Raw genomic sequence first — 21,123 nt, forward strand, 5'->3', positions numbered from 1 at the left:
TGCCACTCATAAAGCGAGCCTCAGCGCCCAGCCCCTTTCGTTTCCAGCAGGCCTTGCGCGCGGGAAAATGGTGGCGTCCAAGTGCAGTTCCTAAGACTAAGTCGGTATGGCGTTGGTAACGGGGCCAGCTAGGCGGGCACTGGCTCCCCCAGGGCGGCTCATCATTGGGGGCTGCGGGGCCCCGAAACGCAGGGCGTACGACTGGGGCGTGCGCTCCTCGCGGAAGCCCGAGCCTCCTCCCCTGGACAGGGTCTACGAGATCCCTGGACTGGAGCCCATCACCTATGCGGGGAAGATGCACTTCATGCCTGGCCTGGCGCGGCCAGTCTTTCCGCCCTGGGACCCCGGCTGGACGCACCCAAAGTTCCGTCGCACGCCTCCGATTCACGAGCATCCGCTGTACAAGGACCAGGCCTGCTACGTCTTCCACCATCGTTGCCGCCTCCTCGAGGGTGAGGCCCCTGGACGGGCGGGAAGGGACGTTGTTCCTCTGCCCAGCACCGACACGACCCACTGTGGCTTTGAACAAGACATTGAAACTGTGGGTCTCCGTTTTTTCGTCTGTAAAATGGAACCGGTAGTGATTTTCATCTTCCGAGAGTTGTCAGGATTCAGTGGGATGTAAAGAGCTGTGCTTGCAAGAGGGGAATTAAGAGAGTTTGATTGGCAAAGTGAAAGACCTAGTTCCTCGGCCTACCCCGTCTCTAATTCTGTGTGGGGTTTTGGGCAAGTGGCTGAACCTTCCTGAGCTTCCATTTTCTGTGAAATGAGTGGTTTTGACTAGGTGGTCCACACTGACCCTTTCAGCTCTGACGCTCAGGTGTAGTTGTACATTTACGAAATAGATGGAGAAAGATTAGAGTGGAAAGAGGCAGTAGAGTGCTTATCTCCTGGCCTATATCATCATTTTACAGGGTTGGTAAATGTGACAGAGGGAAGTCATTTACCCACAGGCGGACCATGGGTTAATAGTGAATCTGGCTGTGGATCTGGTTTCTTGAGTCAATGACCTTTGTGAAAGGTTAGAGCTGAGCTGTTTTCAGAGAAAGGATCTGGACCTAAAAGCTGCTAGCCCGCTTCTGCTCCCCTTTCACTCTCACTGAGAACAGATTAGAGTGACTGAGCCAAAACCAGTCAATGTATCTAGAGCAGTGCCAGAAGTTATTTTCCAGAGTCCGTGGAGAGGCTTGTTTATAGAGAGTCCCTTCTCATTCTTCCTCCACATTCTTCCTTAGTCCTCAAATCAGGATGGGGATAGGGCTCATTCTGAAAACAAAACAGTTGAGGTAAATGGGAGCAGTATTTTCCAAGGAAAGAGACCTGGCACAATTTGGGGACTATGCCAGAGAATAAATCCTGGGTTTGAAAAAAACTTAAGTCAACTGGCTGGCATTTTGAGCTGCTCAAACCCATTCCTGAAAGCTGAGTTTCCAGCCTTTAAACACTTCCAGTGTCTGCAGAGGGTGCTGGAAGCCCTCACAAGACTTGGTATCCTCTAGTGACTCTGCTAACATTACCATGTGGAGGAATGCATTAGTAATATTTTAGAAGTTAAGGTTACACTTGTTTGACTTACACTCATTTGACCAGGCTGAAAACATACCCTGTGCTTTCACCATAAACAAAGAGGTTTTATAAAGTCTGTAAAAACCTCTGCAAGATACAGGGCTAATGAAGCAGACTGGGGTAATGGAGAGATCATGGGCTTTAGGGTTGACAGAATCAGGGTCTCCTCTCAGCCCCGTCACTTGGAAGGTATGTGACTTTAAGCTCATTCTGTAGTCTGAATTTCATCCTCCGTTCCATAAAATCCCTTCCATCTTGTAGATAAAGCCCCTGGCAGTGGGTAGATGGTGATGCTCAGTAAATGGCAGTAAGCATTATTACATTTATTCATATACTAGTGAACCATAAAAATCTTAATATTTATCCACTTTCAAGTTTAGGGAACAATGGCCATGTCTGGACTAAAACCTGGGCTACCTGACTCCCAGGCCAGAGTTGTTTCTGCTGCACGAGAAAATCCAGAAGTTACATTTCTAAATGTCTGATGTCTTAATGAGCCTTCAAGTGAAAAGTATTGCCTTTTCACAAAAGAAATTGCCCAAGGGTGTCTCCCCCCAAAGTGTTCTAGGCTCCCTTTAATCCCAGACATAGCTTTTCAGATGAAGATACGACTGAATCAGAGTGGTGTTTTTCCAGCTGGGACAAGTAGCCTGCCAACCAAAGCAGCCACCAGTCCTCTGTCAGCTTGTGGCAACAGGCAATGAAAAGAATAGTGTTAACTGATCTGAAGGTAGAGGACTTGTAGGTGGACTTAGGCAGAACTTAGGTCCTGGGGCTGCGTCTGTTTCTCCCTTAGGGAAGCCAGATCTGGGGAAAGTGAGGTGAGGGGATTTTGCCTGGTTACCACAGCAGAGCCCATCCTGCTTAGAGTAGTTGACATTCTTTAATGTTTAAAAACTAAGTGGTTTGAATCAAATCTGTTTTAGTTTATTTATACTATGTCTTTTCCTGAAAAGCATTTTGGGCATTTTACAGAAATTTTACAACATACCCAGATTAAATAAAAAATAGGTAGGTTAGGGGATCATTACAAAGGAGAAATAAAACAATGAGGTGAATACAAAAAATCCATACTGTGAGGTTCTACTTGCTAACAGAGACCCCCAAGTTTGGCTCTCAGCTTGCTAGCAATCAAAAAATGGTAAAGGGACAGCCACCTGACTGGGCCAGTTGGCCTGTTTCTGTAGTTTTATTAGAGTACGGCCATGTCCACTTGTTTACATGTTGTGTGTGGCTGCTTTCATGCTACAGTTTCAGAGTTGAGTAGTTGTGACAGAGACTCTATGGCCTGGAAGCTGAAAATATTTACTATGTGGCCCTTTAAGGAAAAGTTTATTGACCCCTGGCATAGGGGAGAACTTCATTTAAGCAATTCACTATGTCCATAAGACAAAACAATTCTGAACCCAGGAAAAGAGCAACCTCCCTGGGTTTCTGAACCTGAGGCCAGAGAAGTTCAGAAGGTCCTCAGTACGATCCTTTTGACAAATAGAACAGTCTGTTTTATAGGGCATCTTCATAAGAAAATCTGCTTATAAAATAACTCATAGAATCTCAGAGATATAAAAAATTATCTGTTTAAGTGCTCCCAAATCCAGGGCTCCTCAAATTATGTATGATTATTTCTAGTATTTCCAAAAGCTATTACCCCTGATAGAGCAGCATGGGCTTAATCCTGGGCCCACACCTGGTAAGTGAGGTGTATTTGGTAGACCTGGGCTTTTCCAGTCAGGGACTGGGGTGTGGGTTAATAGAAGGGATCTAGGTTTTGAAAGGTTGGCATCCATTGATTTAGTCCTATGGTTAAGGGTCTGTCTGAATCATGCAGGCAGCAGACAGACCCCTGCCTGCAAGATTCAGCCCTAGGATCTCAGTCTTCTTAGCCACTGTTTAAATTTTTCCCTATCAGGCACCCACCATCTCAATCAGTTGTTGACCATCCTTATGTAAACAGTCATTCCTGAAGTTGAGTTGACATCTGGCTCTCCTAACTCTTCATTATTAGTTCTGGCCCCTCAGGTGTCAGAACAAATCCTGTGTTTCCGTCTAGGCAGACTCTTCCCCAAGATGTTACCTGGCTTAAGCATCTCTTCCTGAATCGTCTTTTTTTGTTTTTTTTGTGACTGACTACCATGAAGGTGTGAAGCAGGCCCTCTGGCTTACCAAGGCCAAGTTAATAGAAGGCCTTCCCAAGAAGGTACTTAGCCTTGATGATCCAGGGAACCACATAGAGAACCAAGATGAACGTGTTTTGAATATGATCTCTCATGCTCGTCTATGGCACTCCACTGAAGATGTCCCCAAGAGAGAGACCTACTGGTAAGTTTCCCCCAAGTCAGTATGATTTCCACTTGATGGATCTGGGAGTCAACCTGTTGCATTATATCTCCAAATGCCTCTTCTTTTCTCCAAGCCCAGTCATTGTGGACAGTCTGATACAGCTGTGTAAGTCCCAGATTCTCAAGCATCCTTCTCTGGCAAGGCGGATCTCTGCCAAAAACTGTACGTTATCCACCACCTGGAATCGAGGTTGGTCATCTTGTACACCTGAAAGCCTCAGTCTGTGTTTATCTTTCTACTTTTAGCCCCACCACCAGCTCACATCCTTATGGTCCAATTCTGTGGGTGCTCAGACACTCAGATACCCTCAGTATCATTAGCCATGGCCCAACCTTTTTTGTTTTTAATCACTTCTTCCTAGACTTAATTCAGCCATATCTATTGTCTGTTAGTGCCTAAATGTTGAATGTAAGGGAGTAATAAAGCACATATAGTCTCTGCCCTCATAAAGCTCATACTCTGTTGCAAGAGCCTTCTTACCCCATTCATGCTTTTCTCCTTTTCCAAATCCATTTTTCACATAACTGCTAGAGTGATCCTTCTAAAATGCAAGTCTCTTTATGTCCCTCCCCTGTTTCAAATTCTTCCCCATCTCCCAACAGCATAAACCATTTATCATGGTACCTAAGGCTGTCTGTGATTTGGCCACCACCTAGTCTTTCTAGTCCTCCACCCCGCCTCATCCCCGTACCCAAAATTTACACTTAGGCCACTTGCAGCTTTTTGGCGAAGCTTTTCCAGCTTAGTGCTTTTGCACATGCTGTACATTCTGTCTGGAATGCTCTTTTCTACTTCCCTTATTTGAGTCTGCAGGACTAACTGAGGCCCTTTTCCTATGTAAATCTGTAGGTTAGCTATTTCCTCTCTGCTTCTTATGCCTGCTATGCCTGTTTTTATCATAGCACATATTACACTGTCTTGTAATTAATATCTTCTCTTGCTGCCCCAATAAACTGAATTTCTGGTGTCAGGGACCATGTCTAACTCACTTTAGTCCAGAGTGTCTAACACACAGTAGGTGCTGCCTGAAGGGATGGGTGAGTGAATACCAGATCTCAGGTGTTTCAAGTAGGGGTGGTGAGAGTACCCAGATGTCCTAATGGGTAGAATCCTGGGGAAGGGAAACCAGATGTGGAATAATTGGGGACTTTCAGGACATCTTGGTGAGGTTTCTCCAGCTTGTGCTGCTGGGTATGGACTTCCTGGCAAGGAGTCAGCTTTGCAGAGGTAATGGTACCACTAAGGAAATTAGTGAACCTTATTAATAGAGGAGTACTTATTGGCCCATCATCAAGTATTAGCTCTAATTAAGCTGCCCTATTTGGAGCTGTCACTGGAGGAGGGATGTGGAGGGAATTGAGTTGGAAACCACACTAGAGTGGTCTGTGGGGAGAACCTAAAACCCAAGGTTAGAGGTCCAGGCATATTTATCTTCCTTGCAGATTATATGTGAGGAAACAGGAAATACTTGAGAAAACTATTCTTGAGGTGTGGATATGATGTATTTTAACAAGCAGATCAGAGTACCCATCCACAGATGTAGTATCTGTTTTTCACATACCCAGTAAGGGAAGCCACATGCTAAGTAAATGACAGTGTTGGCCAAACCAGTTTTTAGATATACAATAGCATCAGCCTTGATCTGTTACCATCACACTGTGATTTAACTATTTCTAAAAACCCAAGCACCTTTAGAGGAAGATTTGTCTCCATGGAGAATTCACAGGTGGCCATTCTCACAGGGTCTTTGCAGGCACATCTTGCCTGGTGGTGGCATGCAGCCTTCTGTAAGGCATCTGCACAAGTTGACAGTGACAGGCTTGCTGATTAGTCAGATTTGAGTTTGTTTCCTTTTATCTATTTCTCCATGTTGCAAAAATGCTAATCTGACTTGAGAGAGACTTTCTGACTAGCCTGATTTTTTTTTTCTCTCCCAGCTGTTGAAAACAACGTGGCCCTTTTCCTGGGTTTGATAGCCTTTCTCTGCAGCCTCCAGTCTCCATACTTCTCCTTCTCCATCCCTCCTTCCCTTCCATATCATACTCTAGTCATCTGATTTATTTCCCTAAATTCCCATACTTCTGTGCCTGTTACTTCTTCTTTACTAGAATGTTTTTCCTTCCCTTTCTTTGCCTGGCAGACTCTTACTGAATGGGTTTCAACCAAGTGCAGTTTTGCCCTCCAGGGGAGATTTGACAGTGTCTGGAGACATTTTTGATTGTCATAGCTTGAACTGGGCCTGTGGGGACATTGGTAGAGGGGAGGTTTCTACTGGCATCTAGTGGGTAGAGGCCATCCCAAGGGATGCTGCCAGACATCTGTAGTGCACAAGATAGCCTGCCTCTCCAACAAATTATCTGGTCCAAAATGTGACTGGTGCCAAAGTTGAGAAATTCTGCTCTTATTCACCCTTCAGAAGCTAGTTCGAAGGCTTTGCCTCTTTCAGGAAACTTCCCAGTCCTCCCAGAGGAGGTCAGTTTATTCTCCTCTACTGAGTATGGTTCATACTTTTGTTGTAGCACTTACTACCTGTAAGGACCTTGAGGGCAGAAGGTTACTCTCATTCATTTCTGGGTCCCCAGCTTAGAGCAGGTGTTTGGGAAGATCTGTATGGGGCAGCCCTGAACCTACAGAGACCACCGGGTCTGAGAGTTCCCTGGAAAGGAGAAACTGCACAAAGAGTGCCTTAGTCAGTCCTCCTCTCAAGAATCCCAGGATTAACATCTCAGCCAAAGTGATTAGGCTGAGCAGCTAGGAAAGCTATAGGACATGAGGAGCATGGCAGGATGAAGGCTTTAGACTTAGCTGAGCTGAAATAAAGCTTTGAGCCAGTAAACTAATTACCTTTCTCCACTTTTAGAATCTGTGCTCTTTCAGGTCCGTGGTTCTAGTGGAGTCCAGCTGAATGCCAAGGATCCTCTGCCCCCCATTGCCTCCAGAGAGGAGGTTGAAGCTACTAAGAATCATGTTCTTGAGACTTTCTACCCAATATTGCCCACTATTGATCTTCAGGAATGCAGTGTTTATGATGTGAAGGATGACACGGGTAAGTATCAAAGCCTTTGACTTTCAGGCAACTTGGAGATGGGGTCATGTTTTTTCCAAAGGGAAAGGATAGATTGAGTACTTCCTATGTGCTAAGCACCTCGTGCATTTTCTCCTAAGAACCATGTAGCAGCCCTGTGAGACAGGTACTATCACCCCATTTTATAGGCAAGGAAACTGAGACTCAGGGAGGTTAAGTGAGTACCGTGAATTAGTGAAAGTGGGTGAAAAGGAGGAAGAAAGAAGCTGGGAAAACATAGGCTCTAAAAATCTTAAGAAAGAGACCTGGCTTTCCTGTCTGCCTCAGTCCTTGCTTCAGGTACTCGGCACATGTAAACACCCAGCACTCAGCTCTAAGACAGGTACAGGAACAGAGGCCAAGCAGAGCCTGCCACTGCCTTTGTGGAGCTCAGTCTGGAGGGAAGCCTACTGAAGGTTTGCTCAGAGCCATGCAGGGGGAAAGAATAATGGCCTGGCAGTGCCATGGCGTAGATGAACAAGTGCTGGTCTCAGATCTCAGCACCAGTATTGTGCTGAGGAAGGTCATTTGTTGTTAATAAAAAAGTACTGAATTATGTAGGTGATTTGCTTTTTAAAGAATAATTACCATACATTTCAGGTTATCCTTGTACTAACATCACTGTCTTCTGTGTGCTTGAATGCAAGAGAAAGGGGTGGAGTGAGAGCTAGCATGTAAGAAATCGCCTATAATAGATTGATGAACATTTTCTGTAAAGAACCAAATAGTAAATATTTCAGGTTTTACAGGCCATATATGGTCTCTGTCACACTACTCAGTAGGCATTATGTAAAGGAGTAGGTGTGGTTTTGCACCAGTATAAACTTTATTTTCAAAAACAGGCAGGGGACCAGATGTGGGCAGGCTGAGCTCTGCCAGCCCCCAAGCTGTAATGATATTGTCTGCCTTGAGTGAGTCTCCTGAGTGCCTGGCCCTGAGCTCAGGTCAGGCGACTGTCCTGAGGCTTTGGGGCGGCTGATGAATCTCGTCCTCCCTTCCACATGATTATGTATTTTGCAGGATTCCAGCAGGGTTATCCTTATCCCTATCCTCACACCCTGTATTTCCTGGAGACAGCCAATTTACGACCACACCGCTTTCAACCAGATCAGCTGCGCGCCAAGATGATCCTGTTTGCCTTTGGCAATGCCCTGGCTCAGGCCCGGCTCCTCTATGGGGTACGTATGTGGAGAAGACCACCTAGCTGCTTTACATGGTGTGGGTCTCCAGCCTTACACTGATCAAAGAGAAAGGAGGCGCGGGAGGACTCCTTGCTTGACTGAGGAGTCTTAAAGAGAGGCATTTCCACTCACCCTACAGAGTGAGCTGACATCTGCCAGGGGCCTGCCTGGCAGATGTGCTTTTACATAAAATACCTCATTTGTTGGTCATAGTGGCCCACAAGGCTTCTTTGTGATCGCCATTTTCCACATTATGCCAGTGAATCACAGGGAGGCCAGGCAGCTTGTCCAGCACTTCATGGCAGTAAGTGGGGAGAAAGGATTGTTAACTAGGTATGCCCCACTTCTAAGGCTTCAGTTTCGTGTGGTCCAGCACACTGCATCTGTTCTGTAGCATCAGGACTGGCTCCCACACAGGCTCCATTGGGTAGGCAGGGGGAAGTGAAGCAGTAGAAATGACCCAGACCTGCCTGCCAAGTCAGGATGGGTTCTGGGGACCCAAATACCACTTAGAGGTGGCCCCATGATTTTAAGGGGAAGTCTCAGGGACCTAGATGGTGTAGAATACGGGCTGAGTGATTGTCACACAGAGCTACCCAAGATTGGCCTGCGGCCTGCGAGAAGAGGCCTCCAGGGAGGGGATGGCAGTCTGGGTGCCCCTGAGCAGTCCTAGGACACCAGACCCCTGGCTGTGTGTGTTTATGGCCGGGGAGCTTCTGAGAGCTGTGGCCAGCTCCCAGGGCTTGGTTGGAGCCTAAGGCCCTCCTGGAGGGGTAAAGAAATTAAAAATGTTCTGTTTCCCATCCTAGGAACTGGATGGGGTTGGGGAGGTGTGGTTAGCCAAATGAGACAGTAGAATGGATCTTGCCCATATTGAGCATTTGCTACATGCCAGACATTTAATTAGGGTTTCTGTATCAGTGGTTCTCAAAATATGTTCCTGGATTAGTAGCATGAACATCATCTGGGAACTTGTTGGAAATGCAGATTCTCAGACCCACTCCTCTAGACCAGCTGCATCCATAACTCTTGCAGGGTAGAACCCGGCAATCGGTGCTGCAACAAGCCCCCCAGGTGATGCTGGTACAAACTCGAGCTTGAAAACCACTGCACTAAGATTGAGAACCACTGCATTATTTAATTCTTGCAGCAACCTCCTCTGCAGATACTATGTGCTTCGTTGTACGCATCAAGAAACTGAGGCTCAGGGAGCTAAGTAGCTTGCCCAAGGTCACACAGCTAAGAGATTAGCTTCTTTATGTGACCTTCTTGTGTCCTTCCGATCTTTGGAAGGGTATCTTTATTTCCATTCTCTGACTATATTTCTTGAAAAATCTGGAAGGTTGGGTAACTTGCCCCAAATCCATAGCTAATGAATGGGAAAGCAACCATTGGAGCCCTGATCCCTCCAGTTTTGAAGGACGTGCTGCCTCCCAACTCTGGGGCAGTGGAAGGAGGCAGAGATAGTCTCATGCCAGGCCCCAGGCCTGTAGGCCCACTGTAGCTTCTGTGCCAGCTACTGCCAGTAGAGCATAGGTAGCAACGCTGTCGCTAATTGCCACCCAGTTGGGTAGGAAAGGAGGCCTCCCCATCTCCAGGTACAAATTATTCCTGGGGATGTGAAGTTGAGCAATTATGGGAAGAGCCTCTGTGTAAAAGGTAAAATTGCTGAGAAATTTATGTACTACCTGCAGTTTTATTGATCTGTAGAGGGATATAAGAGTCAATACAGAATTCTCTGCTAACACTTAGAGGTACTTTTCTTTTTATTTATTTCTCGTGCAGCTAAGAACAGGTATTTCTCAGGCCAACGGTCCCAGTGTGGCCCACAGTGAGGTCTGACATAGCTACTCCTAATGTAAGTTTCAGCCCTGGAAGGGTGAAGGTAGGCAGCTTTTTTGAATCAGAGATGCTCTGCTTCATGGAGCCTGCATGTTGGATCTTTGTCTACTGGGCAGCAGTCACCAAACTGGATTGCTGCAAAAACTCAGGAGGGGAACAGAGGATTTGTCATCCCAACTATTGAGGACACTAGTGAGGGTAAACAGAGGTTATTATCAGATACAGGGGTGTACTATGAGGTGTAAACCAGAACAGAAGGGTTCTAAGTAATTTATTAGCATGGAGTCTGATCCTGGCTCACCTCTCATGGGTAACTTGAGCAAATTATATCACTTCACTTCAGTTGCCTTATCTGTTAAGTGGGTATATACTGCTAGATTTAGGAGATTAGAAGAGACTTTATGTAAAAGTGGCATCATGCCTGGCACATGAGAGGCCTTCAGTAAATGGTTGCTGGTATTATCATTACTATTATTACCACCAAAGGGCACTAACTGATAGTTAGCAGATGTGTTGACTAGTGAAATCCTGTTGCTGACACAACAACAGGAGCGGACGCTTCTGGAAGCTGACACATTCTCAGAGTTGCATTTTGAGCGCAAAGCCAAGGTAGGAAACAGCCTGCAGGCTTAGGGCGTTCCAGGCTGCCAGGCCCCTGTGGAGCAGGCGGAAGTGGGAAATGAGCATGTCTAGTGTTAGCCAGTCTGCACTCTGAGGCCATATATCTGTGTGACTTTAGACAAGTCACTTGCCGCACCGAGTCTCACTTTCCTCACCTTTCAAATAGAGTGAGAACTGAATGAGATTATATTGATTGGCCTTCCCAGGTGACCTTCGATAGAGCTGATGTTATTTTTGTCACCACCAGGTAATGCCGTGAGTTTGAGGATTTCCCATCATTAATCTCCTGGCTCACCTTCCTGTATTATGCCACTTGCCCAGTAATCACCCTCAATGGCAGGAATTATTACCATGTTCAAGTTGAAGAGCAGGCACCCTGGAGCCATAGGCCCTTAGGCCAGGCAGAGAGAGCCAGGCTGGGTGAGGGAGGGAAGGTCTGGCCCGGACAGTGCCCTGAACTCACTCGGTTTCCACTGCCCCATGAAGTGGAGTGGGCGTTTGCTCTAAAGGCCAAATCTAGAAGCCGCCTGGCCTGTGCTGCTGCTTGCACCCTATACTTTCTCATTTGATTTACTTGCCCCCTTTCCCCTCAGAACGACGCTAAGGTTTTGGAGCAGCCGGTAGTTGTGCAGAGTGTGGGCACTGACGGACGTGTCTTCCAGTTCCTGGTGTTGCAGTTGAACACCACAGATCTGGTCTCTGATGAGGGCATCAAGAATCTGGTCTGGGTGGACTCAGACCAGCTCCTCTATCAGCATTTTTGGTGTCGCCCAGTGATCAAAAAGAAGGTAGTTGTGGTAAGTTCAGCCGTCTTCAGCCAGGCGGAGGACTGTGGCCGTAGCTCCTCCTACCCAGAGTGAGCCAGGCAGGGGTGAAGGGATGCTCCTGAGTGGGGCCCTGGCTGTAGGTGCTTCAGCCCCAGGACCTCTGCCTGGAGGCACTTTGGCCCTGCCCGTCACCTAAAGCAGTACCTTCCACCCTGGGCCCTGCCCAGCTCACCTCCCCACTCCCCCCTCTGGTAGCCCCACTGCTTAGGTAGCTCAGGATCTTAGCTGATGCCGCTCCCTTTGCATAGGAGGTCTCTCCTTTCTTTCTCCCTTCCCCCTGCCCCATTTCTGTCTTGTCTGGCCCTCCTCCACTTGCTCTTCCAGGTTTAGCCTAAGAACTCACCGTCCCACTCCCAGCCTCACTTAAGTGCCTCACATGGGTTCCTGTGGCCCCATGCCCCCCATCCCAGCTCAGTCCCACTGCTGTGCAGCAGGCCTGGGTTTACATGTGTCTTCTCCATCAGACCCAGCTCCAAGCTCCTCCAAGGCAGGCCCACAATCGAGGCAGTCATTCATTTCATTCCACAGGTGCGGAGCTCCTCCAGTGGCATTGTCCCTGCTGTACCCCCTGGGCTCAGCTGAGAGCCCAGGCCTGTGGTCTGTGCCAGGGGGCGGCGGCAATATCTAAATAAGTTGGTAATTCAGTGTCTCAGGCAGTGATAAGCACTCTGAAGAGACATGAAGCAGCATCAGGGAACGAGAGAATGGAGTAGGGACGCTGCTGGATCTGTGGTGAACTGTGTCGTACATTCCCACACAGGGCTGAGGCGATGCGCTCCACAGAGTTGTTGAGCCTTTGAACTGTATCTGCATGGCGGTTATAATCAGTTATCCAGCATCTATCGGTGTTGTTTCTACTCTTGAAATGCCTCCTGGGTCTGGGCCTTTCTCTCTGGCCCCAGACACCACTGCCTCTCATCTGTCAGCCACACCAGTCAGCTTAGTCATGCACTCCCTCATCCCTTCTTGTCTTGGGGTCCTCTTCCTTCCGGAACACTAACAGTGCAGACCCACCCTGGTTTGGTCAGATGCTCTTCCTGCTTCTGGAGTTCAGCCCCTGCCCCCACCTGTCCCCTCCCCTCCCACATGGGCCCTGCCTCCCTCCTTGCCCATCCTCATGCCAGCCGTCATCTGCTTCTGTACCAGTGCCTGTGCTGGTCTCTGAAGCCACCTTCCTTTTCTTCCTGGCCCATTCTACTTGCCTTTTCTCATTCATACATGGTCCCATGTACAGAAGTCAGAGTTAGTTTTTCTCCTCTGCTTTCTCAGCATCTTTTTCCTACTTCTGTTGTAAGGCCTGTCACCTTTAATCATCACCGTTTGACTCTCTGGCTGTATAAGCTCCTTGAGGGCAGGAACCAAATTCAGGTCACTGTTCCGGTTCCAGCACGGGATGCAGGCCCACTACAGAGACAGAAGGCACCTGATAAGTGTGGGTGGTGTGAGTGAGGGATCATTGTCCCTGGGAACTAAAGGTGACAGTAGACCATTTATTCATGGTAGAAGGGAGAGGAATTAGGGATCAGGGCAGTGTCAACAGACGATTTGGCTGAGAGGTGCTGGGAATGTTTTCTGTTCTCTCCAACCCAGCCCTTCAGGCATCTCTTCAGTGCCAGCTCCCCAGTGTCCCTCTTTGGTTTGTGAGAGAAAGAAACAATTATCCAGGCACTTAGGATTTATATAAAACTGACCTTTGTTTTAATTGCTGCCATCAAACCTAGTAGCAGGATCCTAATGGGCTGTGTTCTTTCCAGGAACCTGTTGGGCCGACCGGTTTCCAGCCAGAGACATTCAGGAAGTTTTTAGCTCTGTATTTGCATGGTGCCATGTGAGCCAGGGACCATTCTGAGGCCTGAAGCCCCCCGCCCCCTCTTCCACAGAAGATCCTGCATCCTGGGTGGTACTGGGGCCTGCCAGGTACCTTTTGGTGTTCTTTTGGCCCAGTGGTCTCCTGACTTTAAATAAAGAGTCCTTCCAGTGCACTGCAGCCTGTAATTGGTGTGAGGGTGGTATCTGGAGGGGCCACCCACCTGTGAGCCCACACTGAGCTGTCTCCCTACATGTGCAGGCCCTGGAGCCTGACCTGCCCCAGGTTAAGCCCAGCTCTGCCCATAACCCATTTTGTAACTTTCAGTAAGGATTTAATCTCTCTTGAGTTTCAATTTCTTTACCTGAAACTTGGGGCTAATATGACCTACCTTGTATTGAAGACTATAGATCATGCTACATGTAGAGTTTTGCCATATAGGTACTCTGTGATGTCACAGGTCTTACGGGATTATCAAAATTGTGGACACATTCCACAATGACTGCAGAAAATCTGAATAGGATATTCATTGTAGATTCCTCACTAGTGTCTGTGTTTCAAATAACATCAAGTCCTGCTCTGGACCAAGCACTTTATACACAGATTCTTGTCTAATCCTGACACAGCCCTTGTAAGGTAAATGTCATTTCCATATTCAAGAAAAGTGTTCAGTGCCTGCTGTGTGTGGCACTGCCCAAGGCTACACCACTGGTGTTTTAAGTCAGCTTCCTTAGGCAACACTTTGAGATGGAGATTTGCAGGTGAAAGTTTGGGGAGAACCTTGAGGCTCAGCACCAGTGGAGGAGAGACTGAGCTCAGTGGATTGGCACCCAAGGCCCGGGCCAGTTCCTGGTTTTGCAGGCGCTCCAGAGGTGAGGTGCTGAGCCTTTCTGCAGACGCCTTGGCCTGTCTCCAGTCACTGGACATACACTGCTCCCCAGAGGGGCAGAGATCTTGGGTTAGGTGGCTTTGTTGGGCTGAGTGCAATTCTCAGAGGGCCTGCTGAGAGTGAGCAGTTAGCCCTGGACACTTTCTGCTGCTGGAGGATCTCTTGGAGGAGAGACCTGGGACCACATGCTGCAACCACCACAGCTAATAACGGGCAAAGCAAGTCCAGCCTGTGCATCTCTGCTTCAGGCTTGTGTTCCTTCCACTTTAAAACTCACCTTTTAGGCTTGGGATTGGGGGCGTGGTGAGGCCAGGCTGAGCATGGAGGAGTGGGGAGTGAGAGGGTGAAGCAAGCCTGAATCGTGAATGTGTGGGATGGAGGCTGTGAGTCAGTGGACAGTGGGCAGATGACTTCACTGCTTGAGGGCTGCCTGACATTCCTAATGGCTGGCTTTGATGTGTTCCCTTTGCGCCCCAGAGCTAAGCTGCGGAGCCTGACATCCATTGCACTGTCCCTCAAGCCCCTTGCAGCTGGTGTGCAAGTGAGGCAGGCAGGACTGATGGTGTTTATTATCCCCATACAGAAGAGACCGGCTGAGACCATGTAGTGTCATGTGAAGATGTGGGAAGCTGCTCTGTGGTGACAACTGCCTGCTTCCCCAAATCCTAAATGCCCACCTGCTTCACTGCTGACCACCTTCTTAAATCCCCTTCCCTGTTAAACACAGCAAGGGAGGAAATACAGAATGATTTTAAGGCCCTGTTTGGCCTAAGGCCTGAGACTGACTACCCACCTAGTCAGAGTGTGTCTGCAAGAAGCAATAATTAGTACTGTGTGAGTAGAGGGGTGGCGGATGTCACTACTGGTGTAAAAGTCCCACTACAGGGACTTGGACTTGTAAGCAACAGACTTTGGGACCAAAATTTTGACACTGCCATTGTGGACATATGTGAACATATTTTCATCTGGTCATATATTTAAGCATCTTACTGAGCCATTAGGAAATTCCTCAGTTCATTTCCAGCAGACATCAGTAGCAAGGCAATTACAGCCTTGGACTAGGGGGAGGCCATGTCCCAGAGCCTCCCATATTCCAGCTTCCCTCTCCGATCCTGCAAAATGGGGGTAAGGCACCTCCCTTTCAGATTTTCCCCACTTTTGGGTCAACAGGTTGCATTTAACCAAAAGGTTTTAAGTAGATGGGTCTGGAGGTTTTCAGAGGCCCCATGAGAGTGGGATCGCTTTGGGGGATACTTTAGGCTGCTCTCTGTCCTCTCCCAAGGCTGGCTCAGGCTGGGTCTAGAGTGGGTGCTTGTCAGAGGCTCTGACTTGCTGGGCTCTGTCCCTCAGCTGCAGGCCCAAGGCTGGCAAAGGAGCAGGCTAGGGGCACCTCAGGTTTTAGACTCTCTCCCTGGGTCTTCCCTTTCACCTGAATGAACAAATCGCTGTGAGTCTTGGAGCCCACCTGCTTGGCTGCTGCAGAACCACCATGTATTGGGACCCTCTCCCCAGTTATGTCTGGTAACCTCCAGAGATGTGCACTTTTTACAGCTCCATCCTAGTGCCTGGTCCTCACCTCAGGATGTGAACTATCAGCCACCTCAGCCACCTGATTTACTCATCCAACAAGTATCTGTGAGCATCTGGTACGTGGCAGGCATGCCACAAGGCCCTGGATACAAAGCTGTGAACAAAACGACATCCTGGCTCTCAGCGTCTACGTTCTTAAGTGTGAAGCCAACAAAAATAAATTTTTGTCAGAGTGATACAAAAAAAAAAAGTGAAGCAGGGTGTCTTAGATGGGGGTTCCCTGGCACAGACTCTGAGATGGAGGTTGTGGCAGGTTTGTTGGGGAGCATTCACTCCCCAGAGACCTGTAAGCAGGCAAGGAGGGTGGGACTGGGCACAGAGAGGAGGTGGGACCTCAGCTCACCCTGAGGGCTTGGATTTGGATGGCCCTTCAGAACTCCCAAACTAAGGCAGAGGGGTGGGGCCTTGAGGTCCCACATCAGCCATTGGCCACTGGCCATGCCTGGGAGGAAGTGAAACCCTGGTGAGGTAGTTCCCTGGGGCCTAGGGCACTGCCCCAGAAGGGACACAGTGTGAGCCACTGGCAGCTGGGGAGGGGGCATGTCAGCTCTTACCTCACAGGTGAGCTGTGCTCTATTAAGTTGATGGAGGCCAGGAGGGCTTCTGCAGGAAGGTGACATCTGAGCAGAGACTGAATGAATGTGGGAGCAGGCAGGGAAGGTAGCTGGAGGAAATGCAGCGGCTCTGGGAAGGCCACGGGATCTGCGTGTGTAGGACAGCAAGGAGGCCAGGGAGTGCCTGCTTGTGGGAGCACGGGCTCCATTATCAGGACAGTGTCCCCCCACCACCCTCGCCCCAGGCCTGCGCCGCCAACTCCTCCTCAGCAGCACTGGCAGCACTGGATCTGCCACAGCCTTTGGCAGAAGGAATTTCAGCCCCAGAGCAGCGGAGTCTGTGGGTACCTCTTCCACAGATGACAGAACAGCTGGAAAGCTGGGAGGGACTGAGTGAGGTCAGAGTCGGTTCCAACCCCAACTCTGCCTCTGAGAAGGGGCCTGTTTACCCTCTCCTCTGCCCCTGACCTGGGATCCCGGGAACCAACATCTCCCAGTGGACAGCTGTCCCCACCTACCCTTCCCCCAGCTGGCTAACCACCTCCAGTGGCGGGGGACTTGCCACTTCTCCATGTAGCCACTTTCAGACTTTGGCCTATCTGGCTGCTGGGTTTTCCCATCTTGGGAGGAATGTCATCCTGTCGCTTCAACTCACGGGTCCCAGCTCTGCCCTCTGGAGCCTCAAATCCCGCCTGCTCTCAGGGAATTGCCCTGTAGAAATTCCAGGCTGGGAATTACATGCCTCAAAGCCAAACAGCCATGTCTGCCTCCCTCTGAACCTCTCACCCACTTCTCAGTCCACACCTCACCGTGGCCACCAGCTCCAGGCCCAATCAGAGCAGGGCCCAGGGACCTTATTCTTCAGGTTGGCTGAGCACAGCCTGGTGTTGTAGGCTAGCCCCTCCCCTGGTTTGGACTCTGCTTTGGTTACTGCCTCTGAGATCCTCAGTCCCATGCCATGCACACCTCCCCACTCCCAAAACCTGTATCCAGGAAGCAGGCTTGCTGCCCAGGGCCAGATTCCAGCCTGTCAAGAGCAGCATGGCCCCTCCAGCTACCTACTGCCTCCCGCAACCCCCCATGGAGTGACTGGGTGTTGGCTGAGTACAGAGAAAGCTTCTTGTCCCCAGCTGGGCCATGAGGGAACCCAGGAATAGGTCAGGATTAGGGACTGAGCCCTGAGGTTCTCCACTGCAGACCTCTTCTCAGGGCAGTCCAACAATTCAGCCCATTTTGTAAGTACCTATTGTGTGCCAGGCCTTGTGCTGGGAGCCAGAGATACACAAGAGATGTGGTGCCTGAGCTCTGGGAGCTCCCAGTTTGCTGGTGGACACTGAGAGCAATCCGTCTCCTTTGGATCTGCAGAAGCAGGTAGCCATAAAGGCCACCCCCTTTCCTCACACCTGAGCACCTGCCCACAGGTGACAGCATGCAGTGGGTGACTACTCAGCCAACATCCAGTTGCCCCCTTAATACTCATTGAGTACCTGCTGGGTGCCAGGCCTTGTCCTGGGTGATTCTGGAGACAACACTCAGACGCAGTCCCTGGCTTCAAGGAGCTCCCAGCCTTAGGTGGGAGGCAGATGCTGACCCATTATAGCATTGGAGCTGTGGGGGCCCAGAGAAAGCCTCTAACTTGGCCCATAAGGCTCCAAAAGAGGGGCCATTTGAGCTGGCTACTGAAGTACAGGTAGGAAAGGCACACTGATACAGCAAGCACAGAGGCCCCGGGTGGGGGGGCATCCATCTGTAAGTGGTTCTGCATAGCTGGGCATGAAGTGCTGAACTGAAAGTCAGGAGAAAGCAGTGGAGGTCTGTGGGGCCCAGCCATGCACTGCCTGAATGAAGTGTGAGTGTGGCTGGGTCCCTGGGCCTGGAGGGCCCCTTAGCGGCCGTTACCACTCTCCTCACTGTGCTGTTCTTCACTTCTCTGCCTCCTGTGCCGATTCCTCCTGCTTCCCAGATCTGTCACTGAGCGGCACAGGGCCCAAGGGCCCTTCTCCATTCCCTCTCCAGATGATATCAGCCAGTCTCATGGCTCTAAAGGCCATCCAAATGGCAACAACTCCCAAATAATGCCAACAGCCCAGACCAGCCCACTTGACATCTTTACCTGGATATTGAACAAGCACCTCAAGTTCTACTTGCCAAAACAGTGTCACCCCAACCTGCTCTTTGGGCAGCCTGCCCTACTCAGTGAAGGGATCTCCACCCTTGCATGTGTTTCGTTCACTATATGGCCCTGGTGCTAGGATGGCCTGTAGCATATAATAGGTGCTCAACACATCCACACATGGCTGCATGGAAAGAAGAGCTTAAGAATGCCCAGAACTGTGTTAGATCTTTGTGGCACTGGATGGGCTGAGATGGAGGCAGGAAACCAAGGAGGTGGCTGTAGGCCCAGGTAACAGAAGCCCCGGACTGGGCATCACAGGCACCAGGAATGGAGAGGCAGCACCAGCGCAGGGCAGAGTGGCCCCTCTAGCTGTCAGCACACCCTGCTCCTTGTTTGCAGCACCCCCATGCCCATGTCCATTGAGCCCAGGGTTAGCATGGTGGGACAGGCCTATCCGCTTCTCTCTCCTCCCCTGCCCAGCCCAGCCCTGGCCAGGGGAGCCCCAGTGCTCCAAGAGGCCAGTTTCACTGAGTTCAGGGCATGGCCCTCACAGCGGCTTACGGGGTGCTCCCAGTGCAGGCCCCCCTCCCACCCTGGTCTGTGAAATCCTCATGGGACAGCAGCTGTGGGTTCCTCAGGGTCACCCAGGCACATCAGGCTGAAAGCTCCAGCCCCAGCTGAGCCTAAACTAGAGTCCTGCTCTGGCTCTGGGCCTTGGCAGCTGCTGACATCCCCGAACCACCCCCACCCCCAGACCGCGGCTAGCAGCAGCTGACTTGCCTCGAGCTCTCCTTTTTGGCTGCAGGGAGGGGTGCCCAGGCAGAGGGAGAGCGCACGGGGCCTCTAGCCAGACCAGCTTCTTCTGACTTCTGGCCTGGCCCTCACTCTGGACCCCGAGGCTGGCTCCCCTAGAATTGGGCCTCGTGGACAGTGAGGAGTGTTGTAGGAGTGCAGCTGCCAAGCTTCGCCTCTTGGCCTGGCTCTTCCACTCCTGCCTCTTTCAGTGATGGGCTGAAGCCCTCAACTGTGAAAGAATAGGAATGACATCCCCCTTTCACCTGTCACCGTCTGGGATCCTTGTCCTGGCTCAGTGCCTGCGTCTAGTCTGGCTCTGCACCTCAGTCAGGCCCGAGCAGGGGAACAGAAGCCAGTACCCTCTTCAAAGGTCTGGCCCTGGTGGGAAGGCCCACCTGAACCAGCCCTCACCAGGGCTGTGAGTGTTACAAAATCAAATATGGGTTTATGGGGGGGCTGCTGGCCAAGGGGTGGTATGGAAGGGCACTTGGTGTGCTTACTGCCCAGGCAGAGGTGGGCAGTGAGGCCCTCATTCCAGGCTGCGCCCCGCCCCCGTCCTGGGTTCCCTGCCAGCTCGGCACTCCCCCCACTGCTCCTCTGGGGAGCACAGGTGGCAGTCAGGGTACTGGATGGCCGGCCCATCATCTCCACCCAGCATTGGGTTGGCACAGGGCAGAAGCTCAACACTGGAGGAACAACTGCTCTTCAGAACTGTGAGTCCCCTTGTTTGTCCAACGAGTTCTTTCCCAACATCAGAAGTGTCTGAGTTGAGGAACACCTTAGGACACCTTGTCTCTGATGAGCAGGGAAGGGCAGGTGGAATAGTCTGGGCTCTCCCAGCCACTTCCCACCACACCCATCCGGGCTTTCCCCAGACAGGAGGAACAGTACCCGAAAGCTCACATACCGCTCCCAACTACGTGCAAAGCACAGTTCTAAACACTTTACAAATGTTAGCTTATCCTCACAAACACCCCACAAGGTAGCCAAGTCATTGTCCCTATTTCATAGATGAGCAAACTGAGGACAGGTGAAAACGAATTTGCTCATTGCCACACAGTAAGTAGGCAAGGGCGAGATCTGAAACGGCAATTTGCCGTCTGGTCCCCTCAGCCCTGGTCAAGGTGGACGGAGCCCACACTGCTGACACTGGTTTCCCTCCCCTTCGGCTGCAGGCCTGGGAACAGGTCCCCAGAGCTCCAGGGATGCAGAAAGTTCTACTTTCTAAATGTTCAAACCAGCATCCCCTGGGGCTTACCTCACCCCAGCTCTCTTACCTAGATACTGGCTGCGGCTGAGTCTCCCCACATCTGTCCAGCCCCATCCAGGATGTAGCTGGTAGGGGTTTTCTACCACTCAAGCCAAACTTACACGATTCTTAAAACCTTTCAAGGGCTCCTCAGTGCCTTGGAGGTGAGGAGGGGGTGGGGAGAGGAGGGGAGGGGAGGGAGGAAGGAAGGGAAAGAAAAGCCCGTGGCCCAGCACCTTAGGCCCAGTGAAGCAAATCCCCCCTGATGGGAGAGCAGGGTGTAGCTGTTGCCCCCAGGGCCATGCTGAGGAGATACTGACTGGATTAAAAACCCAGGACACCAAGCAGCCTTCTTCTACTTGCAGAAAAATAAAGACATTCTGGCAAACCAAAATCTGTTTACAAGACAAGAAACGTAAAAGTGGCCCTTTGGAATGCCCACAAGTATCTCTAGTGGGACTGATACCCTTCCTCCCAACTCACTGTCCCCAAAGGCCATTGCAACTCTCCACAGAAAAGGCAGAACCAACAGGCTCAGGAAAAGCCGGCAGATGCCTTCAACACAAAACAAGATCTTGCTGAGCACCAGAAAAAACCTCTGCCCAACTAGTCGCCTTGCATTTTGCAATCACCGTAATAATAAACTCCCACCCGCAATTCCCCCAAACATGTCAGGAAGGGC

General features: G+C 50.3%; 1 protein-coding gene across 1 annotated transcript; it reads left to right on the forward strand.

Moving 5' to 3' along the window:
- The first annotated feature begins 35 nt into the window (after positions 1-35).
- On the forward strand, positions 36-13,423 carry MRPL37 (mitochondrial ribosomal protein L37). The gene is made up of 7 exons (XM_057500220.1): positions 36-452; positions 3,705-3,885; positions 3,980-4,095; positions 6,767-6,952; positions 7,991-8,148; positions 11,208-11,411; positions 13,196-13,423. The coding sequence occupies exons 1-7, from the start codon at positions 107-109 to the stop codon at positions 13,271-13,273; spliced, it is 1,269 nt and encodes a 422-aa protein (XP_057356203.1). The 5' UTR covers positions 36-106; the 3' UTR covers positions 13,274-13,423.
- Positions 13,424-21,123: the final 7,700 nt, after the last annotated feature.

Source organism: Manis pentadactyla, chromosome 4 (genome assembly GCF_030020395.1).
Source record: "Manis pentadactyla isolate mManPen7 chromosome 4, mManPen7.hap1, whole genome shotgun sequence".
Classification (NCBI taxonomy): Eukaryota; Metazoa; Chordata; class Mammalia; order Pholidota; family Manidae; genus Manis; species Manis pentadactyla.

Bases quoted from the DNA above. Each gene is read 5' to 3' on its own strand.
- MRPL37 (XM_057500220.1), top strand. From the start codon at position 107: ATGGCGTTGGTAACGGGGCCAGCTAGGCGGGCACTGGCTCCCCCAGGG. The intron at 3,886-3,979 runs GTAAGTTTCCCC...CTTTTCTCCAAG, and splicing joins CCCAAGAGAGAGACCTACTG to CCCAGTCATTGTGGACAGTC. The intron at 6,953-7,990 runs GTAAGTATCAAA...TGTATTTTGCAG, and splicing joins TGATGTGAAGGATGACACGG to GATTCCAGCAGGGTTATCCT.